Below are 21,287 nucleotides of genomic sequence, written 5' to 3'. Positions count from 1 at the left end.
CAAAGGAACACACAATTCAGTTACTTTCTGAGGAAAGCAGTGTTCTCCAGCGTGACAGCTCTGCGGAAGTTCATCTTCATCGAAGTTACTGTAGGTGTCATATTACATATCTACCAATTTATCCCAAACCATAATAACATTATATGTATAAGAAAGTACAGTAAAGAATATATTAAGATAAAGAGAACTGGCGATGAGGCTGCGGTGTGAGGAGAAATTTAGCGCTACTGTAGCCTGAGCCACACCTCCCCAGTGGCAAAGTTGATATAAAATACACGGAGCCCTATCTCTACCCAGTGGCCCTTCGATCCCTCCCACACCTGCACAGGGACCTGATCCTCCCTCACCTCTTTCCGTTCATCCTTGGCATCCTGCGAGATCCTTTCCGGGGGGCAGAGTGGCTCGAAGTGGTTCATGGCCTCCAGGGTGCGTGCGAGGCGAGTCAGAATGAGATCCTCTTTCACGGCAAGTCTCGCGTTCCTCGACTTCGCCACGCCCTCTAGGGAACCCAGGAACTTGTCTTTGGCCATGAGCGAGGCGATCTTCCCCTCCACACTCAGCATTACCTCCTGCAGCTCCGCAATCATCCGTTGCAGGCCGCAGTTGTGCTCTTCCAGAGGTACCACGGAAGCTTCCTTCCCTTTCAGATATTCCTTCTTGACATCAAGGACGGTTTCCTGTGTGTGAAGTGACCGCAACTCGGATTCCATGCTGGCAAGGAGGAGCTGCAGCCCCACAAGAGCATCTCCCGCCTCCTGACTCTCAGGATTTCCAGCCTTCATGTAGCGTCCAAAGATTATACGTAATTATCACAAAACGATTGTTCGGAACTGTTCTGCTTTCTATCACACACACACACACACACACACACACACACACACACACACACACACACACACACACACACACACACACACACACAAACAGCTTTGTCTTTATATCGGCGCTTCTCTGATGTTGTTTCTATCTTCTTATAACTCTGCTCCTTCCAACAAGTTCTTCCGCTGACTTTTTTTTTTTTTTCCACATTTCGTACATTATTTCCTTCTTCTCTTGTTTGTTTGTTTTTTTTTTTTTCAAAAAGCAATTGTCCTATAATATTTTCTTCTTTTATGTATGGCCTCTGTAAAATTATTGTCATTTCCCTATTTCCTGATCCTGGACACCATACACACACACACACACACACACACACACACACACGCCCGGTAGCTCAGTGGTTAGAGCGCTGGCTTCACAAGCCAGAGGACCGGGGTTCGATTCCCCGGCCGGGTGGAGATATTTGGGTGTGTCTCCTTTCACGTGTAGGTGGTGTTCACCTAGCAGTGAGTAGGTACGGGATGTAAATCGAGGAGTTGTGACCTTGTTGTCCCGGTGTGTGGTGTGTGCCTGGTCTCAGGCCTATCCGAAGATCGGAAATAATGAGCTCTGAGCTCGTTCCGTAGGGTAACGTCTGGCTATCTCGTCAGAGACTGCAGCAGATCAAACACACACACACACACACACACACACCAAGCAAGCTCAAGATCACGAATACAAATTTGAATTTATCAATGATGCAATGGGTACGGAAGAATGAAGCCAACACGTGAGTTGAGGGCAGCTGCATGCTTTTCTTGAGATTGCATGTTAAGATAAGAGTGGTAGGTACAGATGAATTCAGAGAACCTCGAGAAAAGATATATTTAGGAATAGAAGATGATGTTGAGTTTAGATGTGAATAGTTGGGTCAGTACCAATAGGTGCAGTCCTATCAGTTATCAAAGGTAAGGCAGACGGGAAGGATAAGACATGGGTAATAGTGACCAAGAAAACAAAGAAACATTTACCCTTACCCCCACCCATCACTTCAGACCAAATGAATTCCCGACACACACTCATCTGTAACCTTCACCTGCCCCAGACCTTCCCACAAACACACTAGTACAAAAGTCACAACTACAAAGGGTACATCTAAATTCTAAAATGACCTCGATATTGGCACCTTTTGATGGAGAGTGAGTATTAGTGGGTTTCGTTCCCAGGTGAGGCGCCTTGAAGTTTCAGTATAGACCAGATGCTCTGCTAAAAACAAGTAATCACCACTTATGACTCAAACGAACGGCTTCGCTACCTTCCATTTGCTAATGGCTTAGAAGCAAGCCATCAGACGGCAATGTGGCTGCCAAACTAGTTCATTACCTTGTTGCTAGATGACTGCGTTACCATTTTATTAATACCTATCATATAAAGACATATATTTGAGGTTTAATAATTGAGCCGCATGCAGCGTCCTGTTTGTCTGTGGAGCAAACAAGCCGAGTAACACCATATCATTACACCATGAGAACCGTGATGGCGGACAGATAATCTACAATATTTAGTCAACTATGTATCTTTTGAGGCAAGGCCATGCCGTGATTAACTTGTATTTTTTCAAACATGCCAGCACATGTTGGTGTGTTCAAAAGAATATAAATCAATCACTGTATGATAAAGTTTAAAAATCTGCGCACTGCTCTCTCTCTCTCTCTCTCTCTCTCTCTCTCTCTCTCTCTCTCTCTCTCTCTCTCTCTCTCTCTCTCTCTCTCTCTGTCAACAATAACCATACTAACACAAACAACACAATTCATAATTACACGTCATTAAACTCGGCCACAGGGACATGAGATAAAAAAAAAGTTTTAAATCCAACTGGATGGAAAAATGATGCATGGAGTCTGTGAGTGATCGCCTCAGGTGGTCCGGCTCATCCTTCCTCCCTGAACCAATACAGTGATCTGTCCTCCCTGTCCGCAGTCCACACAAGTTTTCATAAAAGATAAATTTTCGAGTATGTCTTGCCCATCGTGTGTGTGTGTGTGTGTGTGTGTGTGTGTGTGTGTGTGTGTGTGTGTGTGTGTGTGTGTGTGTGTGTGTGTGTGTGTGTGTGTGTGTGTGTGTGTGTGTGTGTGTGTGTGTGTGTGTGTGTGTGTGTGTGTGTGTGTGTGTGTGTCCGATATAATTTACTACTTAACAACCACTGCCACCATCATCACCACCACAATCCACCACTTCAGTTACTATCCCCATCAAACTCAGTTCCGCGAATATCCAGGATGAGGAAGTTGGATAAAAATATAGATGACGATGACAGATGGTAAGTTTCAAGCGATCAGGAAATGCTTTGTGTAAGTCAATTGGCCCCTTGCTGTCTATTTATTCCCTAGGTTCTTTGAAAAGCCAAACCTCTGATACAAGCAACGAGATTGGTGAGGCTGCAAGCTTGGTGGGTGCATGAGTGGAGACTGGGAGGAACTGGGAGAGACTGGGGGAAGCTGGGAGAAGGTAGGAAGAGGAGAGGATCAACCGGTGTCATGAGAGAGAGAGAGAGAGAGAGAGAGAGAGAGAGAGAGAGAGAGAGAGAGAGAGAGAGAGAGAGAGAGAGAGAGAGAGAGTATAGCACAACAAAACCCTTCCAGCGCAGTGCTCGTGGGATGCTTTTCTACAATGGATGCTGGAAACCGCTCGGAGCCTTTCCACCGCACAGAAGGAAGAGACTAGACAGGGACGGCAGGCGGTGAAGGGCACACGGGAGGAGGGACGGAGGGACAGAGATCAAGTAACAAGGCTGTGGAAAAGGAACAGTATGAGAGTTAAGCTAAAGAGAAAGACACATGAGAAGAAACAGAAGAGCTGGGGGGGAGGAAGACAGATACGACATATGAAGAAGAATTTTGGAAAGAACCTCGGACAAAGAGAAAATGATGAGAGGAAAGAACACAAAGGAAAGGTAATATGATAAAGGCGAGACTGGGGGCGAAGAAACGGAAGTGGATTGCTAGGGAGGGAAAAAAGGGAAAAGGAGGAAAGGAGAAGAGAAAAGGCTTTGTGAGAGATGAACGTGGAGAAGTGAAAGAAGGTGAGGGAGAGTGAGGTAAAGAACACAACGCTAGGAGAGGGAGGTGGGGTGAATAAAGAAGTGAGGAAAAGAAGAGAACAGCAAGGAGAAACAGGAAGGAAGGAGAGGTGGGGAGCATTTGAGGTAAAGGATGTGTGGCAAGAAAACGAAAAAGTAGAGCTGATAGGAAGGGGAACGGGTGGCCGAGGGAGGCAGTGGATGAGAAAAGGGAAGAAGTGGCGGAGAGGATATTATAAGGAGAGGAACAGGGGAGGAAAGAATAGTGAGAAAGATAGTCTACAAGGAGGAAGGGATGAAGGAAAGGATGTTTAACGTTTTACTAACAACGCAAACGTCAGAGGCGGTGGTGACTGACGGGAAGAAGACGCTGACGAAGAAAACAGTTTGGTAGAATTTGCATCAGGACGTGAACGATCGGCATGCCTCTTCTCTATCCTCCTTCCCCTTACCCTCACCCTCTTCCTCCTCGCTTTCCCTCTTCTCTCTCTCTCTTTCCCTCCTGCTCCTCAAGAATGTGGGTTTATTGGGAGGGATCTCATTTCAATAAGGATGCCGCGACTTTTCAAAGGATGAGAAACTAGAAGTGCAGAAATAAGGAGGGTTTCGTCAAGGTGAAGCAAGAAATCGTGTTAAGGCGAGGTTCCCAATCACATAGGAGAGCTTCAGAGGATTTAAACACAATGGGCACTATTCAAGAGTGCATGTTTCAGCAACGTTCATTCTCGTTGCTTCCACATGCTGCCTCCGCTGCCAATCCGTCCTCTGCTCCCTCTCTCCGGTTGGTCTCACTCGATATCATCTGGAATACTGGCATCCACCTGACCCCACTCTCAGACGCTTCATATCTTTTATCGGCCTCTTTCTAATGCAATTGTTTTCATTTGCTTCAGTCTATTCATCCCTGGTATTGGCAACCTGTACAACACTCGGCTCCCTCTGAATTCTTCCTCGCCACATTTCTCACTTAAATTTGGAGTGTCAGGACAACTTCAGCACGGAATATTGAATCTCAAACATTGTCTTTCGTCTTCCTCTATAGAGCGACGATTAAAGTTGTTATTCACGCTTTGTTTGTCCAGCACTCGGTGCTAAAATAAACTTCCCTAGGGCAGAATGGCGAGAAACAAAACAACTCAACCAAAGCGGCTCGCGCGGGACACAAAGCCTCAACAAAAGAGGTTAAGCAGCAGTCAGAGGCAAAGGGTCTCATTCCAACACAATGGCTCTCTAGCGAGTTCTCCGTTCAGCAAAGTCAGTCTTGGATGGACGCAGAACACCCACCATCCACGATCCTCTGCGAGATTGGAAGTGCGCGTCACCGAGTATAGCCAGAGTTTGCGACGCCTTGTGACAGGCGGGGCGTGGGATGAAGGGCGGCACCTTAATCACCTGCACACTCAATCCCCAAGACGCCCCTTGAGTTATTGATGGCTACACGCGCTGTGCTTGTGTCGTCCCTGGTGAGTGACGGACTGTGTGTCAGTTGACGGAATTTTCATTGCCTATACACGCACCAACATGAAGGGACATGGTAAACGTTTCCTCTGAGGGTGATGATATCAAGACCAGTAATTAAAACAAATAGAAAAATCGTGATAATGACTAAATAGAAACAGCAAAAAAAAAAGCAATTACAGGAATTATATATATATATATATATATATATATATATATATATATATATATATATATATATATATATATATATATATATATATATATATATATATATATATATATATATATATATATATATATATATATATATATATATATATATATATATACCCTGCACACTGAAGGCTGCCCTCCGCCGCCGAGGAACTGCGCCGCCAACATTAATCACGGTTTGCACAATTTGTTTTAAGCTGCGAGGCTCGACTTGCTGGTGTTGTGCCACGAACAGACTGCAAACAAATGGTCACACGTTGCAAACAGAAAATGACACACTTGTACAATTACAAAATAGACCAGTGTCCAGATATCAACATAAGAAAAGGATATCAACATAAGAAAAGATTGAGGAACTGCACCACTATCATAATATATATATATATATATATATATATATATATATATATATATATATATATATATATATATATATATATATATATATATATATATATATATATATATATATATATATATATATATATATATATATATATATATATATATATATATATATAATAAGTAACATTGAAGACCATATTATGTAACAGCGCCGCAACTCAAAACTTTCAAAAGTTTTTAATGAAGTTACATATTTTTCTTTTTTTTTTTTTAGATGTCTATGTCTCTTCTCTGATATGTGTGAAGGTTTATTCAAAGGTGATGGAGTTATTGATATTCGATTTTATATCCAATTATAATAAATGTATTATGTAACGACATTTATATTGAGCACACACACACACGCACACACACACACACACACACACACACACACACACACACACACACACACACACACGGTAGAGGTGGCGGCAGTGTATGGAGGCTGTCATCAAGGTCACGAGGAGGAAAATAGTTGTCGAGAGAAGCGGAAATGAGACTGTTGAGGAGAGGATTGGGGAATCGGGATGTCATTGAGAGAGAGAGAGAGAGAGAGAGAGAGAGAGAGAGAGAGAGAGAGAGAGAGAGAGAGAGAGAGAGAGAGAGAGAGAGAGAGAGAGAGAATACACAGCAGTAAGAAAAACAAATAGATATCTTAATCATGATAAGAATTCTACTAAAATAACGACAGATAACAGCTCTCTCTCTCTCTCTCTCTCTCTCTCTCTCTCTCTCTCTCTCTCTCTCTCTCAAAGTTCTTCCAATGCCAGCAGCTTCCACCTCGCGTCATCACCATCTATTCTGGCGGTGCTGGTGCTGTTGCTTGTGAAACAGTGGCATGAAATCCTGCCTTTCTCCTTCCCTCTCTCCCTCCCCCCCTCCATCCCACCCTCCCTTCTTGCCTCTGCCTCCTGCTGGTTCAAGTAGGCTCACTCCGCTACATGAGACAGATACACGTTAAAATAAAACCATTTGATACGTTAACACAAAACAAAGCAACAAGAACAGCAAAAACAGTAACAACAATAAAAGAAATGATAATGATAATAACAACAATAACAATAATAATGAAAACACACGCGCACATCGACGGAGAATCAAAAGGAACAAAATTGATAATATAAGGACATACACATATAATACGAACAGTAATTTTAGTGGAAGAGAGCGTGCAGGTGCGTGCAGGTGTGTGTGTGTGTGTGTGTGTGTGTGTGTGTGTGTGTGTGTGTGTGTGTGTGTGTGCAGCAACACCGCCACTGCGAATAAAGGCTCATGAACATTCCACAAACTGAAGCCTTGCCTTTCAGTGCCTAGGGATAAACACACACACACACACACACACACACACACACACACACACACACACACACACACAGAGAGAGAGAGAGAGAGAGAGAGAGAGAGAGAGAGAGAAACCAATGCTAATGAAATAGTAAATAGATGCGGCAGCACATAACAACAGTACGAAATCTGCGACGTTAGAACTTAGAGTCAGAAAGAATCAGTATTGAGGTTTTGATATTATGAAACAAAAAAAAAAGAAAAGAGAAAAAGAAAAAACGTGTCAGTAAAGTTAGATGATTGTGGTGGAAAATATTGCCAGGAGGTAAAAGGTTTGAATCGAAGTGTCAAACATGGATATGTCTCAGATGGTGAAAAGAATTGAAGGGTGTTTTTCAGCAAGCCTTTTCTTCACCTCCCTACTCATTCACCCCCTCTCTCACGCACTCACTAACTTCCCTCTTCCCTCCTTCCATCTCTCCCTAATCCATTTCCTCATTTACTCCCACCTTCCCTCCGTCTCTCCCAAACTTACTCTAACAAACTTACTTTCTCCCTCCTTATCTCCATCTCAACAGGACTACCCATTCTTAACGCTCTTTCTCAAGCCTCACTCACTCTCATTTACTTACCCATTTCCTCCCTCTCTTACCCAGTCACTCTCTCACCCACTCGCTCACTTTCTCACTCCATCCGGCCATATTTCATTTCTCGCCCTCTCCCAAACGTCTTACACAACCTTCGCAGTAAATTTTTCATGCCAGCTTTCACCTCCCCCGCCTCTCTCTCACCTGATTCCTTGGCTGTCCTGAGGAGAATATCATTTATTAAGTTCGAGCAAAGAGAGTCATTTGAATTGATGCATCGTTTATCGTTTGCCTTTCTTTCCTTGATGTTTCTTTGTACACTTTCTCCACTCTCATCTTTTATACCTCTACTCCTTCCCTCCTTCCCTCCATCCTCGTTCATGTATTTTCCTTCTCTCTCTCTCTCTCTCTCTCTCTCTCTCTCTCTCTCTCTCTCTCTCTCTCTCTGCACTTCTCATTTATTCAATTCCTTCTTCCTTTTTTTCTTTTTTCAACGATTTCCAAGTGCCAGAGGTTAACTAACTTACTTCCATTACCTCTTCCTTTTCCCTCCCACCTCCCCATTCTCTCCTGCACCCTCTCCAATCCCCTACCTTCTCCCTTCACCTATTTCCCACCCCCTCACATTGCTCCACTGGTGTTGGCCATTAGCCCCACCATTCATCACACCCCCCCTCCCCACCCTACCATTAAAGGAGCCTCGCCAGCAAACAGGACAAATGAGGACTTAGTGCCAGTAATTCCTTCTCTCTCTCTCTCTCTCTCTCTCTCTCTCTCTCTCTCTCTCACTCGGTCCCTGTTAACTTTCCCTTTGTTCTTAAATATAATTCTTTATCTAACAAGAGCAATATATCTCCCTGTTTTTCTCTATCTACTCATTCCTTCCCCTTTTCCCCTTTCTCGCTTGATTTTCCCTCTCTTTCTCCGGTTCCCTAAATCATTCTTTTTCTCTCATCCCTTCAATCCTCTTCTCTGTTTATAAGTGAGTCACGTACAGTGCATGTCTTGCTTCTCTCCTTCCCTTTCCTTCCCTACTTTCTTCCTTTTCTCGTTCATTATACCTTCACCTCTCTCTCTCTCTCTCTCTCTCTCTCTCTCTCTCTCTCTCTCTCTCTCTCTCTCTCTCTCTCTCTCTTTCCTACAATTCAGATATAGTAGTAGTAGTATAGTAGTAGTAGTAGTAGTAGTAGTAGTAGTAGTAGTAGTAGTAGTAGTAGTAGTAGTAGTAGTAGTAGTAGTAGTAGTAGTAGTAGTAGTAGTAGTAGCAGCAGCAGAATGAAAATCAGGAACCATGACAGCGACAACAGCATCAATAACAACAAAAGGAGCTGCAGCAGTAACAGCAGCAAAAACAGCAGCAGCAGCAGCAGCAGTAGTGGCAATATTTCAAATATCTTTATATCTTCATTATTATTTTCAATTACTGAAGAAAAATCAAGAGATTAACAATTGCGGCAACAGAACCAGGAATAGGAGGAGGAGGAGGAGGAGGAGGAGGAGGAGTAGCAAAGGTCGAGGTGTTCATTTGGTGCAGCATAAGTAGGAATAACTAAGACTTTTCGTTACTTACAGGATAATAAGACGTTTGCAGCTGCAATTTATATCTATAATACGCCTAACTATTTTTCTGCTCCCTCTTCTTTTCTCTCCTCCCTCCCTCCCTGCCTCCCTCACTTCTCCTCGTGCTGTCCCCTCCTTCTCCCCCTCTTTTTGTGTCATATTATTCTTTTTTCTTCTTACTTCTGTTCTTCTGCCTCCTCCTCCTCCTCCTCCTCCTCCTCCTCCTCCTCCTCCACTTCTGAGATAACATCGTCATTACTAACATCTCTCTCTCTCTCTCTCTCTCTCTCTCTCTCTCTCTCTCTCTCTCTCTCTCTCTCTCTCTCTCTCTCTCTCTCACACACACACACACACACACACACACACACACACACACACACACACACACACACACACACATTAAGTTTATCAAGTTTACTTTCTCGACAAGAGGCGACCAAGAGTAAGCGTTTCCTCTTCCTCACAAAACATTTATCAGGCCTGAGGGAGCGAGGTAAGGGAGGCAGGGAAAAGAAGCGAGAGGCGAAAAAAATGAGGCACAAAACGGAGGAGGACAGGAGAGAAAAAAAAAATGGTAAAAAAAAAAAAATGAATGTTTAGAAATTAGGCAAAGGAGAGGGAGGAAAATAAAGTTACATGTAAATAAAGACAAGAGGAAGAGGAGGAGGAGGAGGAGGAGGAGGAGGAGGAGGAGGAGGGGAAGAAGAGGAGGACGAGTGAAGATAGAAGTAACGTACGCGTTTTTACATGAGAGGAAAGGAAGGAGGAATAAAAGATGTCAAAAGCAAGGGCGAAACGAGATTTAAGTAAGACAAGAACTAAAGGAGAGGAGAAAGAATGGAAGGAAGGAAGGAAGGAGGAGGAACCGAGGAGAGGAGGTAAAGGAGCTGACGTGGAGGAAGAAACGAAAGAGGGACTGAAGAAAGGTGAAAGTGACGTGGAGGAAGAAAGTAAGGGATATAGGTAATGAATGAGAGGGAGGAAGGCGAGAGGAAACAAGGGAAAAAGAAGAATTATCTGTTATCAATCTCAATTTTTCCTACAGATTTAAGAATAATAGTGGTGGTGGTGGTGGTGGTGGTGATTAAGAAGAATAAGAGGAACAAGAACAGTAAGAACAAGAACAAGATGAAGAACAAGAACAATAATAATGATATGAGGATAACATAAAGAAAGAGATAAAATGTAGGAATGAAAGAACAGAAATAAGAACAAGTAAATAATAATGACGATAATAATATGATGATGATGATACAAAGAAAGAAGGAAAGAATTATAAAATACCAGACAGAAAGAAGTGTTAATGTGAACAGTGCAGAGGAACAACTGTATTGCACAAGGCTAGAACGTTAAGCCCCATTTAATCACAGTGACAGTCTACACGCAAAAGGAAAAAAAGAAAACCAGCGGAAATCTTGTAGTTTCCTTTTTTTTTTTGCGAAGGAGAGCAAGACTTTAATGATGATGACTCTGGTGGTGGTGGTGGTGGTGGTGGTGGTGGTGGTGGTGGTGGTGGTGGTGGTAATATGAATGGTAATGATGATGGTGATGATAAGGATGATATATAAACAAAATTACTTTGCTTACACACTGGTCACCTTGGTCATCCATCACTATTGTTGCCTAAGTGTGACGTCATCGAGGTCACGTGACACGAGCTTAGGTCACACACCTCAGGTCATGCTAGGGTGGAGTAATGTTAGGTTAGGTCAGGTCAGAGTGGATTAAAGACATGCTCCACTAAGAAGCACTTCTCTTTCCTACCCGGTAATCTCTCTCTCTCTCTCTCTCTCTCTCTCTCTCTCTCTCTCTCTCTCTCTCTCTCTCTCTCTCTCTCTCTCATTACTAAATTGGGTAAGTATATACGCAAGTTGCGCAATGCTCTAATTCCATCTTCATGAAAACACGAAATTAGAGAGAGAGAGAGAGAGAGAGAGAGAGAGAGAGAGAGAGAGAGAGAGAGAGAGAGAGAGAGAGAGAGAGAGAGAGAGAGAGAGAGAGAGAGAGAATAAGTCATGAGAAAAGGAAATGGCGTGAAAGACAAATCACACAGTAACGAACACACAAATAAGTATAAATAAATAAAAATCAAAATGTAAAAATTAAGCTAAGCATTTAAGAGTAAAAGGGAAAGAAGTAGAAGATAGAGGAGGGAGCTTGGTAGAGATGGAGGGAGGGAGAGAGGGAGAGAGGCCAGGAGAGAGGGTGGAGGGAAAGGGAAGGCAGGCCACTAATTAAAGTGTTCATTAGGGTCACATCCTGCCCGAAACAATGGCTCTCCATCTCTACTTCCCTCACTCTTTTCTACTCTCCTTTTCCTGGCCCTTCTCTCCCTCACCTCTCTTAATGTACGAGGACGGAAAATATTAATTACATAAATCAGCTTTCATCTTAATTGAACCACTTTCTGCCACTAACATGATTCATTCCTGTCACTTCAGAAGGTAAGGAATACAGGCAGGACTAAAAATACAGCGACATATATTTATTTTCCTTTCGTATCAATGTGTACGAGAATGTTTATATGGTATACTCGTACGTGTGCGAGTGTTTGTTTCAGTTATGACGTTTCTGTTTTTCTCTTCCTCCCATCACCTGAGTTATTCTAGATAGCGGCTGTGTTTAGACGAGAAAGGCATTTATATTTGACCTTCATATCAAAAGTTCGAATTAGAGGCGAAGCACCCATGTGGTATTACATGAGTGATTCTGGTGCATGACGTGGAATTATACATGATGGTTTTGTGTCGCTGTGCGCGGTTAAGGCGTCTGAAGTGTGTTGCGTAAGGAGACAAAAATAGAAGAAGGAAAATAATCTAAGTGCCACGTCAGTTACAAAATATCACGTCTCAGCAAACTATAGCTAAAAATTCAGAGGATGATTTGCAGGAGAGAAATTCCTATCGTGACAAATAGCATAAACAGCTGAAGGACAAATATATAAATAACCAGTAATTTTTTTCTTACAAGCATGCAAAAATAAGATTAATTCAGATTGGAGATAATGGTTTTATCACTTGCCTTGTCTAAATATTCGGTGGCTCAACACAGGACAGCAGGGGCGGTGCGGAGAGCCGAACGCCGTTACCAGTATTGACAGGTTTATTCTGTTCCAGTTGATCCGTTGTTAATTTCATTCGAAGTTGTGTTAATCTGTTAATACTAGTCATGTCTGTCTTGAGCTTCTCCCGCATCCAGTCAGACCTGCATACGAGAGAGAGAGAGAGAGAGAGAGAGAGAGAGAGAGAGAGAGAGAGAGAGAGAGAGAGAGAGAGAGAGAGAGAGAGAGAGAGAGAGAGAGAGAGAGAGAGAGAGAGAGAGAGAGAGAGAGAGAGAGAGAGAGAGAGAGAGAGAGAGAGAGAGAGAGAGAGAGAGAGAGAGAGAGAGAGAGAGAGAGAGAGAGAGAGAGAGAGAGAGAGAGAGAGAGAGAGAGAGAGAGAGAGAGAGAGAGAGAGAGAGAGAGAGAGAGAGAGAACAATGGTTTACTGGTAAGTCACATTGGTGTGCATAATACACTGAATAAACATACTGATAAAAATCATAAAGTAAAAGCAGTTAGTGTCGGTCACTGCTGTACAAAGCGACAAATGAAAAGTAAAACTCAACTGAACTGTTAAAAAAAAAGTAGACAAAAAAATCCTGTGCCGTTTCATGTAGCAGACAAAAATAGGAGTGCTACTTTAGGAGAAAGTGAACGGCAGGAAGGATGTCAAGAGATGTAGGAGAGGGAAGGGATGCTGGGCACACACATACATACACACACACACACACACACACACACACACACACACACACACACATAGCGTAGTGTAGTGGTTAGCACGGACAGACTCGGGTTCGAGTCCCGGAGGCGGCGAGGCAAATGGGCAAGCCTCTTAATGTGTAGCCCCTGTTCACCTAGCAGTAAATAGTTACGGGATGTAACTCGAGGGGTTGTGGCCTCGCTTTCCCGGTGTGTGGAGTGTGTTGTGGTCTCAGTACTACCCGAAGAGCGGTGTATGAGCTCTGAGCTCGCTCCATAATGGGGAAGACTGGCTGGGTGACCAGCAGACGACCGTGGTGGTGAATTACACACACACACACACACACACCCGGTAGCTCAGTGGTTAGAGCGCTGGCTTCACAAGCCAGAGGACCGAGGTTCGATTCCCCGGCCGGGTGGAGATATTTGGGTGTGTCTCCTTTCACGTGTAGCCCCTGTTCACCTAGCAGTGAGTAGGTACGGGATGTAAATCGAGGAGTTGTGACCTTGTTGTCCCGGTGTGTGGTGTGTGCCTAGTCTCAGGCCTATCCGAAGATCGGAAATAATGAGCTCTGAGCTCGTTCCGTAGGGTAACGTCTGGCTGTCTCGTAAGAGACTGCACCAGATCAAACAGTGAAACACACACACACACACAGCGATGGATTTCTGTAATAATCTAAAAGCATGTTCCAGTTCGATCGCTTCGTGTGTGTGTGTGTGTGTGTGTGTGTGTGTGTGTGTGTGTGTGTGTGTGTGTGTGCGTGCGCGCTCGCGCTCGCGTGCAGCGGTGACTCTTCAGCCTTCTGCGTGCTCTACTTTTCGCATTTCACCGAGTAGTTTCAGCTCTCGTGCATTTTGCCCATTAATGTTGCCTTTGATGTAGCTTGGGTTGGCTGAGCACCGCGGATTAATACGGCCATTAAAAAGCACGTGTCGCTCTTAGAATACTACCTGGCTGTTCCGCCTCTAATACGGAATTTCGTATGATAGTTAAATACAAATGCTATTACCGAGGGACCGTGCATTCCTATTACACAGGTTTGGAAAAAAGACAGCGAATTGGTGGTTTGGAAAAAAGTGCAGTCCTGCATATATGTTTTTCATGGGTGTAGCTTGCAGACAGGTTGGTCACTTCCGCATGAGCACCTCTTACGTATTCCATGGAAGTTATCACTCCCCTATGCACACAGCGGTTGGCTTTGAAACGAAATACGTGATGCGTTTTAACTCAATAAATAAAACACAAAAGAAGCTTTTAACGTCATTTTACAGGTTGATGGTGTGTGTGTGTGTGTGTGTGTGTGTGTGTGTGTGTGTGTGTGTGTGTGTGTGTGTGTGTGTGTGTGTGTGTGTGTGTGTGTGTGTGTGTGTGTGTGTGTGTGTTTATAGTATACGCCTCCTGAAAATCCTGCTCTCCTGAACACCTTTCTGTCCGTAAGCGTCATTATGTGTTCATATGTCCGTCCTCCATACATTCAGGTCTGTCTTCTCGCTTTGTCAGACGTACGTCACTGTCCCTGTGAACAAAGTGCAGGAGGACTGAGTCAGCCAGCAGGTCTTCCAGCTGGATTAGGTCCTACGTTGGTGAGGGATCCCAAGGCATCATGCTTGTGATAATTTGTTATAGTGCTCATGCTTTTCCTTCGCTGTCAAGCATTGGAGATTTAACCTCGCAATTTCACATAATATAAAACAATAGTTTTATGTCCATTTAAAGACTAATAAACTTAGGCGCAAGGAGGTGAACGCCTGATTATTTCGTGATTCGAGTGCTAGATGGTTGTCATTATATCATCTGATATTGGTCACTGATACTGAGAGGAAAACACCACGGTAACACAACGCCACACTAACAACATTGCTGTTCACACAACATTGCCCTGTCACGGCCTGGACTGGAGTTTATCTATGGAGTCAGGTTCTCTCTCTCTCTCTCTCTCTCTCTCTCTCTCTCTCTCTCTCTCTCTCTCTCTCTCTCTCTCTCTCTCTCTCTCTCTCTCCATTCTATACAGAGTCGTTTTCAATTACAACGTTTGGTCGACTGTCCTCTCTCCTCACCATACCACGGCGTCCCGCGTGCCCGGCCATCACCTGGTGTTTGGTTACAGTCTGATATACTCATGTGCTAGTCAACATTGATTCCACCCCTACTCTCCTCTGCATGTGGCAATTTTGAATAAAGAGTTGATAAATATGCGGCACGTAAATGAATAGAAGAGTTACCTTTAAACTGTTGTTTTCTTTGACGCTCTGCAACAAGAAAACTAGTAATATCCTAAACTATCATAATTCCTACACGCTCTCCACATAATGTAACTGCATTCAGTTAAATTCATGTTTACTAACTTCGCCATAATAATTATGTCAGTGACGCCTGAAGGCAGGACGCCAAGAAGGTAAGATACATCATATATCATTATGATGTTACAATAACTGTTACATTGTTTTCCCTCTTAAATCTAACGCACACACCCTAACATGGCCAGCTCCTATACATGATTGTCTAATAAATGTCTCGAAATACAAACCGAAACGTATAATGATAACATTCTGGCGAAAAACAAAACATTGTTATCATTAGATAGTGTGTTGTTGTACGAAGAACATGGAACATGTTTTAGCGTGAGGAAACAAAAATTATACCGTTAAAGAAATGCACGTTTGCGTTCAAACACTCGTTCAGCAATGCCCCGAGATGAACGGTTAAAAGTTACGACGCAATCTTGACTAGAAATCACTCATCCAATGACAGGGACAATGAAGTACTGCAAGACCTCCAGCAGCGAGGCACGGACGATTGCAATACCCAAAAGGCGATAAGAGTGTAGTGATAAGATGTTTGTGAAAGAGATGGACACCATGTTGGTGTTACAGAGCGAGTCAAGAAGAGCCAGCACATGGCCCAGTAAGCATCCGCTCTTCGTTCAACCTAGCGCCTCCTTCTAGCTCCGCCATCACCATGTCCTGTACAGGTGAGAGAGAGAGAGAGAGAGAGAGAGAGAGAGAGAGAGAGAGAGAGAGAGAGAGAGAGAGAGAGAGAGAGAGAGAGAGAGAGAGAGAGAGAGAGAGAGAGAGAGAGAGAGAGAGAGAGAGAGAGAGAGAGAGAGAGAGAGAGAGAGAGAGAGAGAGAGAGAGAGAGACGGTCTTATAAAGTATATGTGATGCTCACATTAGCAAAATACCTCACACAACCAGCTTTTTTCTGATAATATGAATTTTCATTGTTATTCTTCTATACCTACTGAGGTATAACATACGTCAATAAGTATGAACAATATATTTTCATTCACCAAAGTCGAGGAAAAGCTTGTTTGCTACGATCAGAATGAGTCACACAGGCTCACTGGAGAGAGCTTCGGTTAATCTCAGTATCTGGCCTTGCATGATCATCAAGAAAAGTCACCGAATTTCCGTTTTATACTGATTTTTATTCATGTTGTATTATATATTGTAATATTTAAACGTTTTCGTCAGTATCTATACGCAGGAATACACAAGATAAATTCACTCTCTTTGTCCAGCCAACTGTTTTTACTTATGAATAATGTACTAATTCATCATTGTCGTAATGAAATTAAGACACGCTGTTGTTCATGACGAAAAATCCATCATAATTCGTCCTACCACAAGCAACAGCCACGACTTCATTTCATGGTTAACTGATAAATCTAAACATCTTAATTTAACACACTGTAAAGTTTCGGGACTGAGTCTGTAATAGGTTACGGGATAAAATATGAAAAGTCCAACAAAAGATGAAATTAAGGAGAGACCAAACGTCTAAAGTAACTCCGATGACGTTGTGTGTGACCAGGGAAGAAGCTGTTCACGCCGGGACCGCTGTGCTGCTCCACCGAGGTCAAGGCGGCCATGATGCAGGATTTGGGCTCCCGCGACAAAGATTTCATTGATTGCGTCAAAGAAATCCGTACCTCATTGCTGGAAATTGCGAAGGTGGGTCCACTTTATTTCTTCACCTAAAGATAGTGTGTGATAATCGATCCTCTTATCCTTATCTCTTTATTTTGACGGTCGTGTTATGTTCATTATGTGTGTACTGATGCCCTTGGTTCTTATCTTCCCATGTTGTTATGAATTGTTGCTGATATTCTTATTGTCTGCGATGTGGATGTATATCGGCACATTCACGTCTCACAGAATGGGATACAGTTAAAAACATGCACTCAAAAAGCTCTAGTTGAAGCTGCACAGGTTTTCAAGTAGTGTTTTGTGTTTTTAATGAGAAATCAAAAAGATTTCTACATCATTAACAAGACTCTGACTCTTGAATACAGTCAGGATGAGGGAGCAAAGCGTTTCTGAGTGTGTGCCTTAAAGCTGCGACGGCTGTTTGCAGGTGAGCGAGGATGAGTACACCGCAGTGCCCCTGCAAGGCTCCGGCAGCTACTGCGTGGAGTCCGTGCTGCAGACCACCTCCCCCAGGAAAGGAGCTAGGGTACTTACTCACTACCTCACCTCAACTTGTATCCTTGCTCGTCTAACCTATGTACCTGTGACCAACACCACCAGCACCACCACCATCACTATCACCTAGCTGTGGAAAGGGGTCAGGGCATCTACACTATCTCAACATGCAACTCTTAATTCCACTTCCCTGTGCTGTGCATGCTATCACCATCATTACCACCACTATCATCATCACCAACACAATCCACACTATGAGATACCACTAAGAAAATTAATCACTTTCCCTTAGCATCTGTACCACCGTGACACTATATCATTACTCACCATCCATCATCTCCGCACCACGTACCCCGGTCACCATTAACCAGAAACACTTGCAATCAGTTATTAACACTATCAGCATCATCACAATCACCACTACCACCACCACCACCACCAATTACCATGACCATCGTGGAATTAATAGTGGTGGCTTCATGTTGAATCAAAGAAACAGAAGGAAAGGAGGAATATGAAGAGGAGACGGGTAAGTACTTTTAACGCCAACACACATACAGGATCATCGTACACCAATAAAGCACGGGGTGAGGAGGGGAAGCAGGAGTGACGCCCCTCTACCTTCCCGCAGGTATTGGTGTTGGCCAACGGAGCCTACGGGAACAGGATGGTGAAGATGTGCAAGTATGCCGCAATTGAGACGCGACATGAGACATACGCGGAGGACGTACCCATACCTGTGGACGAGGTGAGAGAGAGAGAGAGAGAGAGAGAGAGAGAGAGAGAGAGAGAGAGAGAGAGAGAGAGAGAGAGAGAGAGAGAGAGAGAGAGAGAGAGAGAGAGAGAGAGAGAGAGAGAGAGAGAGAGAGAGAGAGAGAGAGAGAGAGAGAGAGAGAGAGAGAGAGAGAGAAATACTCACAAAATCAGTCTAATTAATCATCTATTATTTGACTTTCTCTTTCATTGACAAAAGTTTTACCTAACAACTCAAAAGAGCAGTTCACTAAATGACTCCTTAAGGAATTGATGCACACTATGCCCCACCATCGATGTTTTCTGCCCTTGGAGCAACAGGTGACGCACCCACACTGACCCTTGGCACGGAGACTGAGGTGCCAACATAAGCCAACACACTCAAGTATCTAGCGTCAAGTGACTCGCACTACTTATAAGCCATGCACAACCAGATAATACAGGTAACTTTTCCTCTTGGTCGTTACTAACTGTTCAATATGCAATGGATGCAATAAATTGTTTGTCCTAGGTAAGGCGACTCTTGGAGAAGGACGCTGCGTGGACCACAGTGGCTATAGTACACTGTGAGACGTCCAGCGGAGTGATCAACCCCGTGGAGGAGGTGGGCCGCCTGGTGCACCGCTACTGTGCCGGTAACCACTCTCTGTGTGTGTGTGTGTGTGTGTGTGTGTGTGTGTGTGTGTGTGTGTGTGTGTGTGTGTGTGTGTGTGTGTTATAGCACCTCACCCAGAATGTGTCCCTCACTTATACACTAAAAGGAGCACACAGACGAAGATACTCACTCGTTCTAATGGTCCCAAAAAAGTGTTCCTCGGTGTTCCCAGGCACTGTGTTTTTCGTTGACGCCATGAGCAGCTTTGGTGCCGTACCACTGGATCTCACCGCCGCAAAAATCGATTACCTTGTGTCTTCGGCCAACAAATGTTTAGAGGGAGTCCCGGGGTTCTCGTACGCCATCTGCAGGAAAAAGCATCTCCTCTCCTGTAAAGGTGAGAAAGACCAAATAGAAGGACGACCAAAGATTTGAATACCATTCATAGATATTTTTTTATATTCTAAGATAAAATTGGTGCCCTCATGAATCAGTGCTACGTACACAGCTCCAAAGGCATGCAACGCTATGTTCACACACTTCATGGCTTACTTTAAAGTTTAACAGGAATTCTGGCCAAGAGCAAAAAAAAAAAGAAAAAATTATAAAAAAAAGCGCGAGTCCTTTGGAAAACAGTCCTGAATTATACATTGCGTGTTGCAGCAAATTGCCGCGTGATGAGCCTCGACCTGGTGGAGCAGCACCTCAGCCTCGAGAGTAATGGGCAATTCCGCTTCACGCCACCCACGCATACCTTCCTGGCCTTCAGGACCGCTATCCGCGAATACCGAAAGGAGGGCGGCTTGGAGGGTAGAGCGGCCAGGTGTGTGTTCATTCACTAGTGTGCTTAAAGGGAGTGCAATAGTGAGAGACAGTGAGTGTGTCGTAGGAGATGGGTTTTTTCAAACAGAAATTAATTAGTGACAGAGTAAAATAAGTACCTCAGTCACCAACAAAGGTGACTACATACATACGTATGTATATTGTGAGGGATAGGCTAATACTATCACACCAGACCGTTAAAATGTTTTGCGTCATCACATGAAGTCAACATTTCAGGATATGGAAGAATTCCAACGGCTCCTGACCATTGATAGAGTGGATAAAATTTTACCTCACACATTTCAATGCGATAAATTCACAATAATATCACTATTGTCCATGAAGAAAACTTATTTTTGCAAAATCCCTTGCAATTTCTTATTCAAATCGTGAAACACGACAAAAAAAAATTTTTTCTTAAAAAGCGAAGAGCATGGTGATAATCATTCAAATGTCGTACTACCATTAATTGTTTAAAGCGATTAAAAATAATATAAAATTTTTTTGTCTTGCTGTCAAGTTTACCTCGAGTCACAATTACTGTTACATCACAGGTACTGCCTTGTATCACATGCAGGTACTGCCAAATGTCACAGGTACTGCCAGGTGTTACAGGTACTGTCTTGTGTCAGCCAAGTGTTGTTACAGGTACCGTGAGAACCAGCGCCTGCTCTTAGACGGCATGGCTCGCCTTGGGTACCGCCGCTTGGTACATCCGCAGCACGCCAGCTACATCATCACCGCCTTCCTCAACCCGACTCACGCCAACTTTGACTTCAAGATCTTCTATACGAAGCTGACAGAGAAAGGTGAGCAAACCGGAGAATTAAAAGGAAGAGAAGGACTGCCAAAGTTTTGATAATCATTGACAATTTGTTTTCTTTAACAAGCTCCACAGCAGTAGCAGCAGCAGCATCAAAAGTAGTAGTAGTAGTAGTAGTAGTAGTAGTAGTAGTAGTAGTAGTAGTAGTAGTAGTAGTAGTAGTAGTAGTAGTAGTAGTAGTAGTAGTAGTAGTAGTAGTAGTAGTAGTAGTAGTAGTAGCAGTAGTAGTAGTAGTAGCATTTCAAAGACGCCAATGTTTATGAGAAGGTAGCACGAGCCTCCCCTTCAGGCAAGGTGATCTACCCTGGGAAGGTGACCCACGCAGACTGCTTTCGAGTGGGCAACATCGGCCACCTCTTCCCTGCCGACATGATAGAGCTGCTGCGCTGCGTGGAGGAGGTGATGCAGGAAATGGGGCTACCCGTGCCACTTGAATGAAGAATTGCCTTCACCACACACAACACACACACACACACACACACACACACACACACACACACACACACACACACACACACACACACACACACACACACACACACACACACACAAGCATACTTATACATATACGTATATAGTTAATGCGAAAATAAATTCATATATCACATTATATAGTTTCATCTTTTTTTTTTCAAATAGTCCTTGTTATATTCATCTAACGTAATTTTGTTTTTCTCAGATATTTTTTTACTATCTATAAAAATCAACAATTGTCAAATAATTTTCTGAGTGGCTAGCGATCACGCCGGGTATAATTCGTT

General features: G+C 43.5%; 1 protein-coding gene and 1 long non-coding RNA gene across 3 annotated transcripts in view; one reads left to right on the top strand and one right to left on the bottom strand.

The window, feature by feature from the left end:
* Positions 1 to 12,391: 12,391 nt before the first annotated feature.
* Positions 12,392 to 21,287, bottom strand: part of LOC123509514 — a 36,474-nt gene continuing 27,578 nt past the window's right edge. Inside the window, exons 5-6 of one of the 2 annotated variants that reach the window (XR_006676208.1) lie at positions 19,072 to 19,270; positions 12,392 to 12,570 (exon numbers count right to left, since the gene is read on the bottom strand). This is a non-coding gene — a long non-coding RNA (uncharacterized LOC123509514). Of the gene's footprint in view, positions 12,571 to 17,998; positions 18,271 to 19,071; positions 19,271 to 21,287 lie in introns of those variants that run through there. The other variant, XR_006676209.1, reaches the window with a different exon arrangement.
* LOC123509509 (2-aminoethylphosphonate--pyruvate transaminase-like) lies at positions 15,865 to 21,081 on the top strand. The gene is made up of 9 exons (XM_045263845.1): positions 15,865 to 16,080; positions 16,923 to 17,062; positions 17,466 to 17,564; positions 18,165 to 18,281; positions 18,798 to 18,921; positions 19,114 to 19,278; positions 19,545 to 19,704; positions 20,352 to 20,512; positions 20,816 to 21,081. Exons 1-9 carry the CDS (start codon positions 16,068 to 16,070, stop codon positions 20,962 to 20,964), a joined length of 1,128 nt encoding a protein of 375 aa, XP_045119780.1. The 5' UTR covers positions 15,865 to 16,067; the 3' UTR covers positions 20,965 to 21,081.

Source organism: Portunus trituberculatus, chromosome 27 (genome assembly GCF_017591435.1).
Source record: "Portunus trituberculatus isolate SZX2019 chromosome 27, ASM1759143v1, whole genome shotgun sequence".
NCBI classification, from domain to species: Eukaryota; Metazoa; Arthropoda; class Malacostraca; order Decapoda; family Portunidae; genus Portunus; species Portunus trituberculatus.
This window is presented reverse-complemented; position numbering and strand designations above follow the sequence as displayed.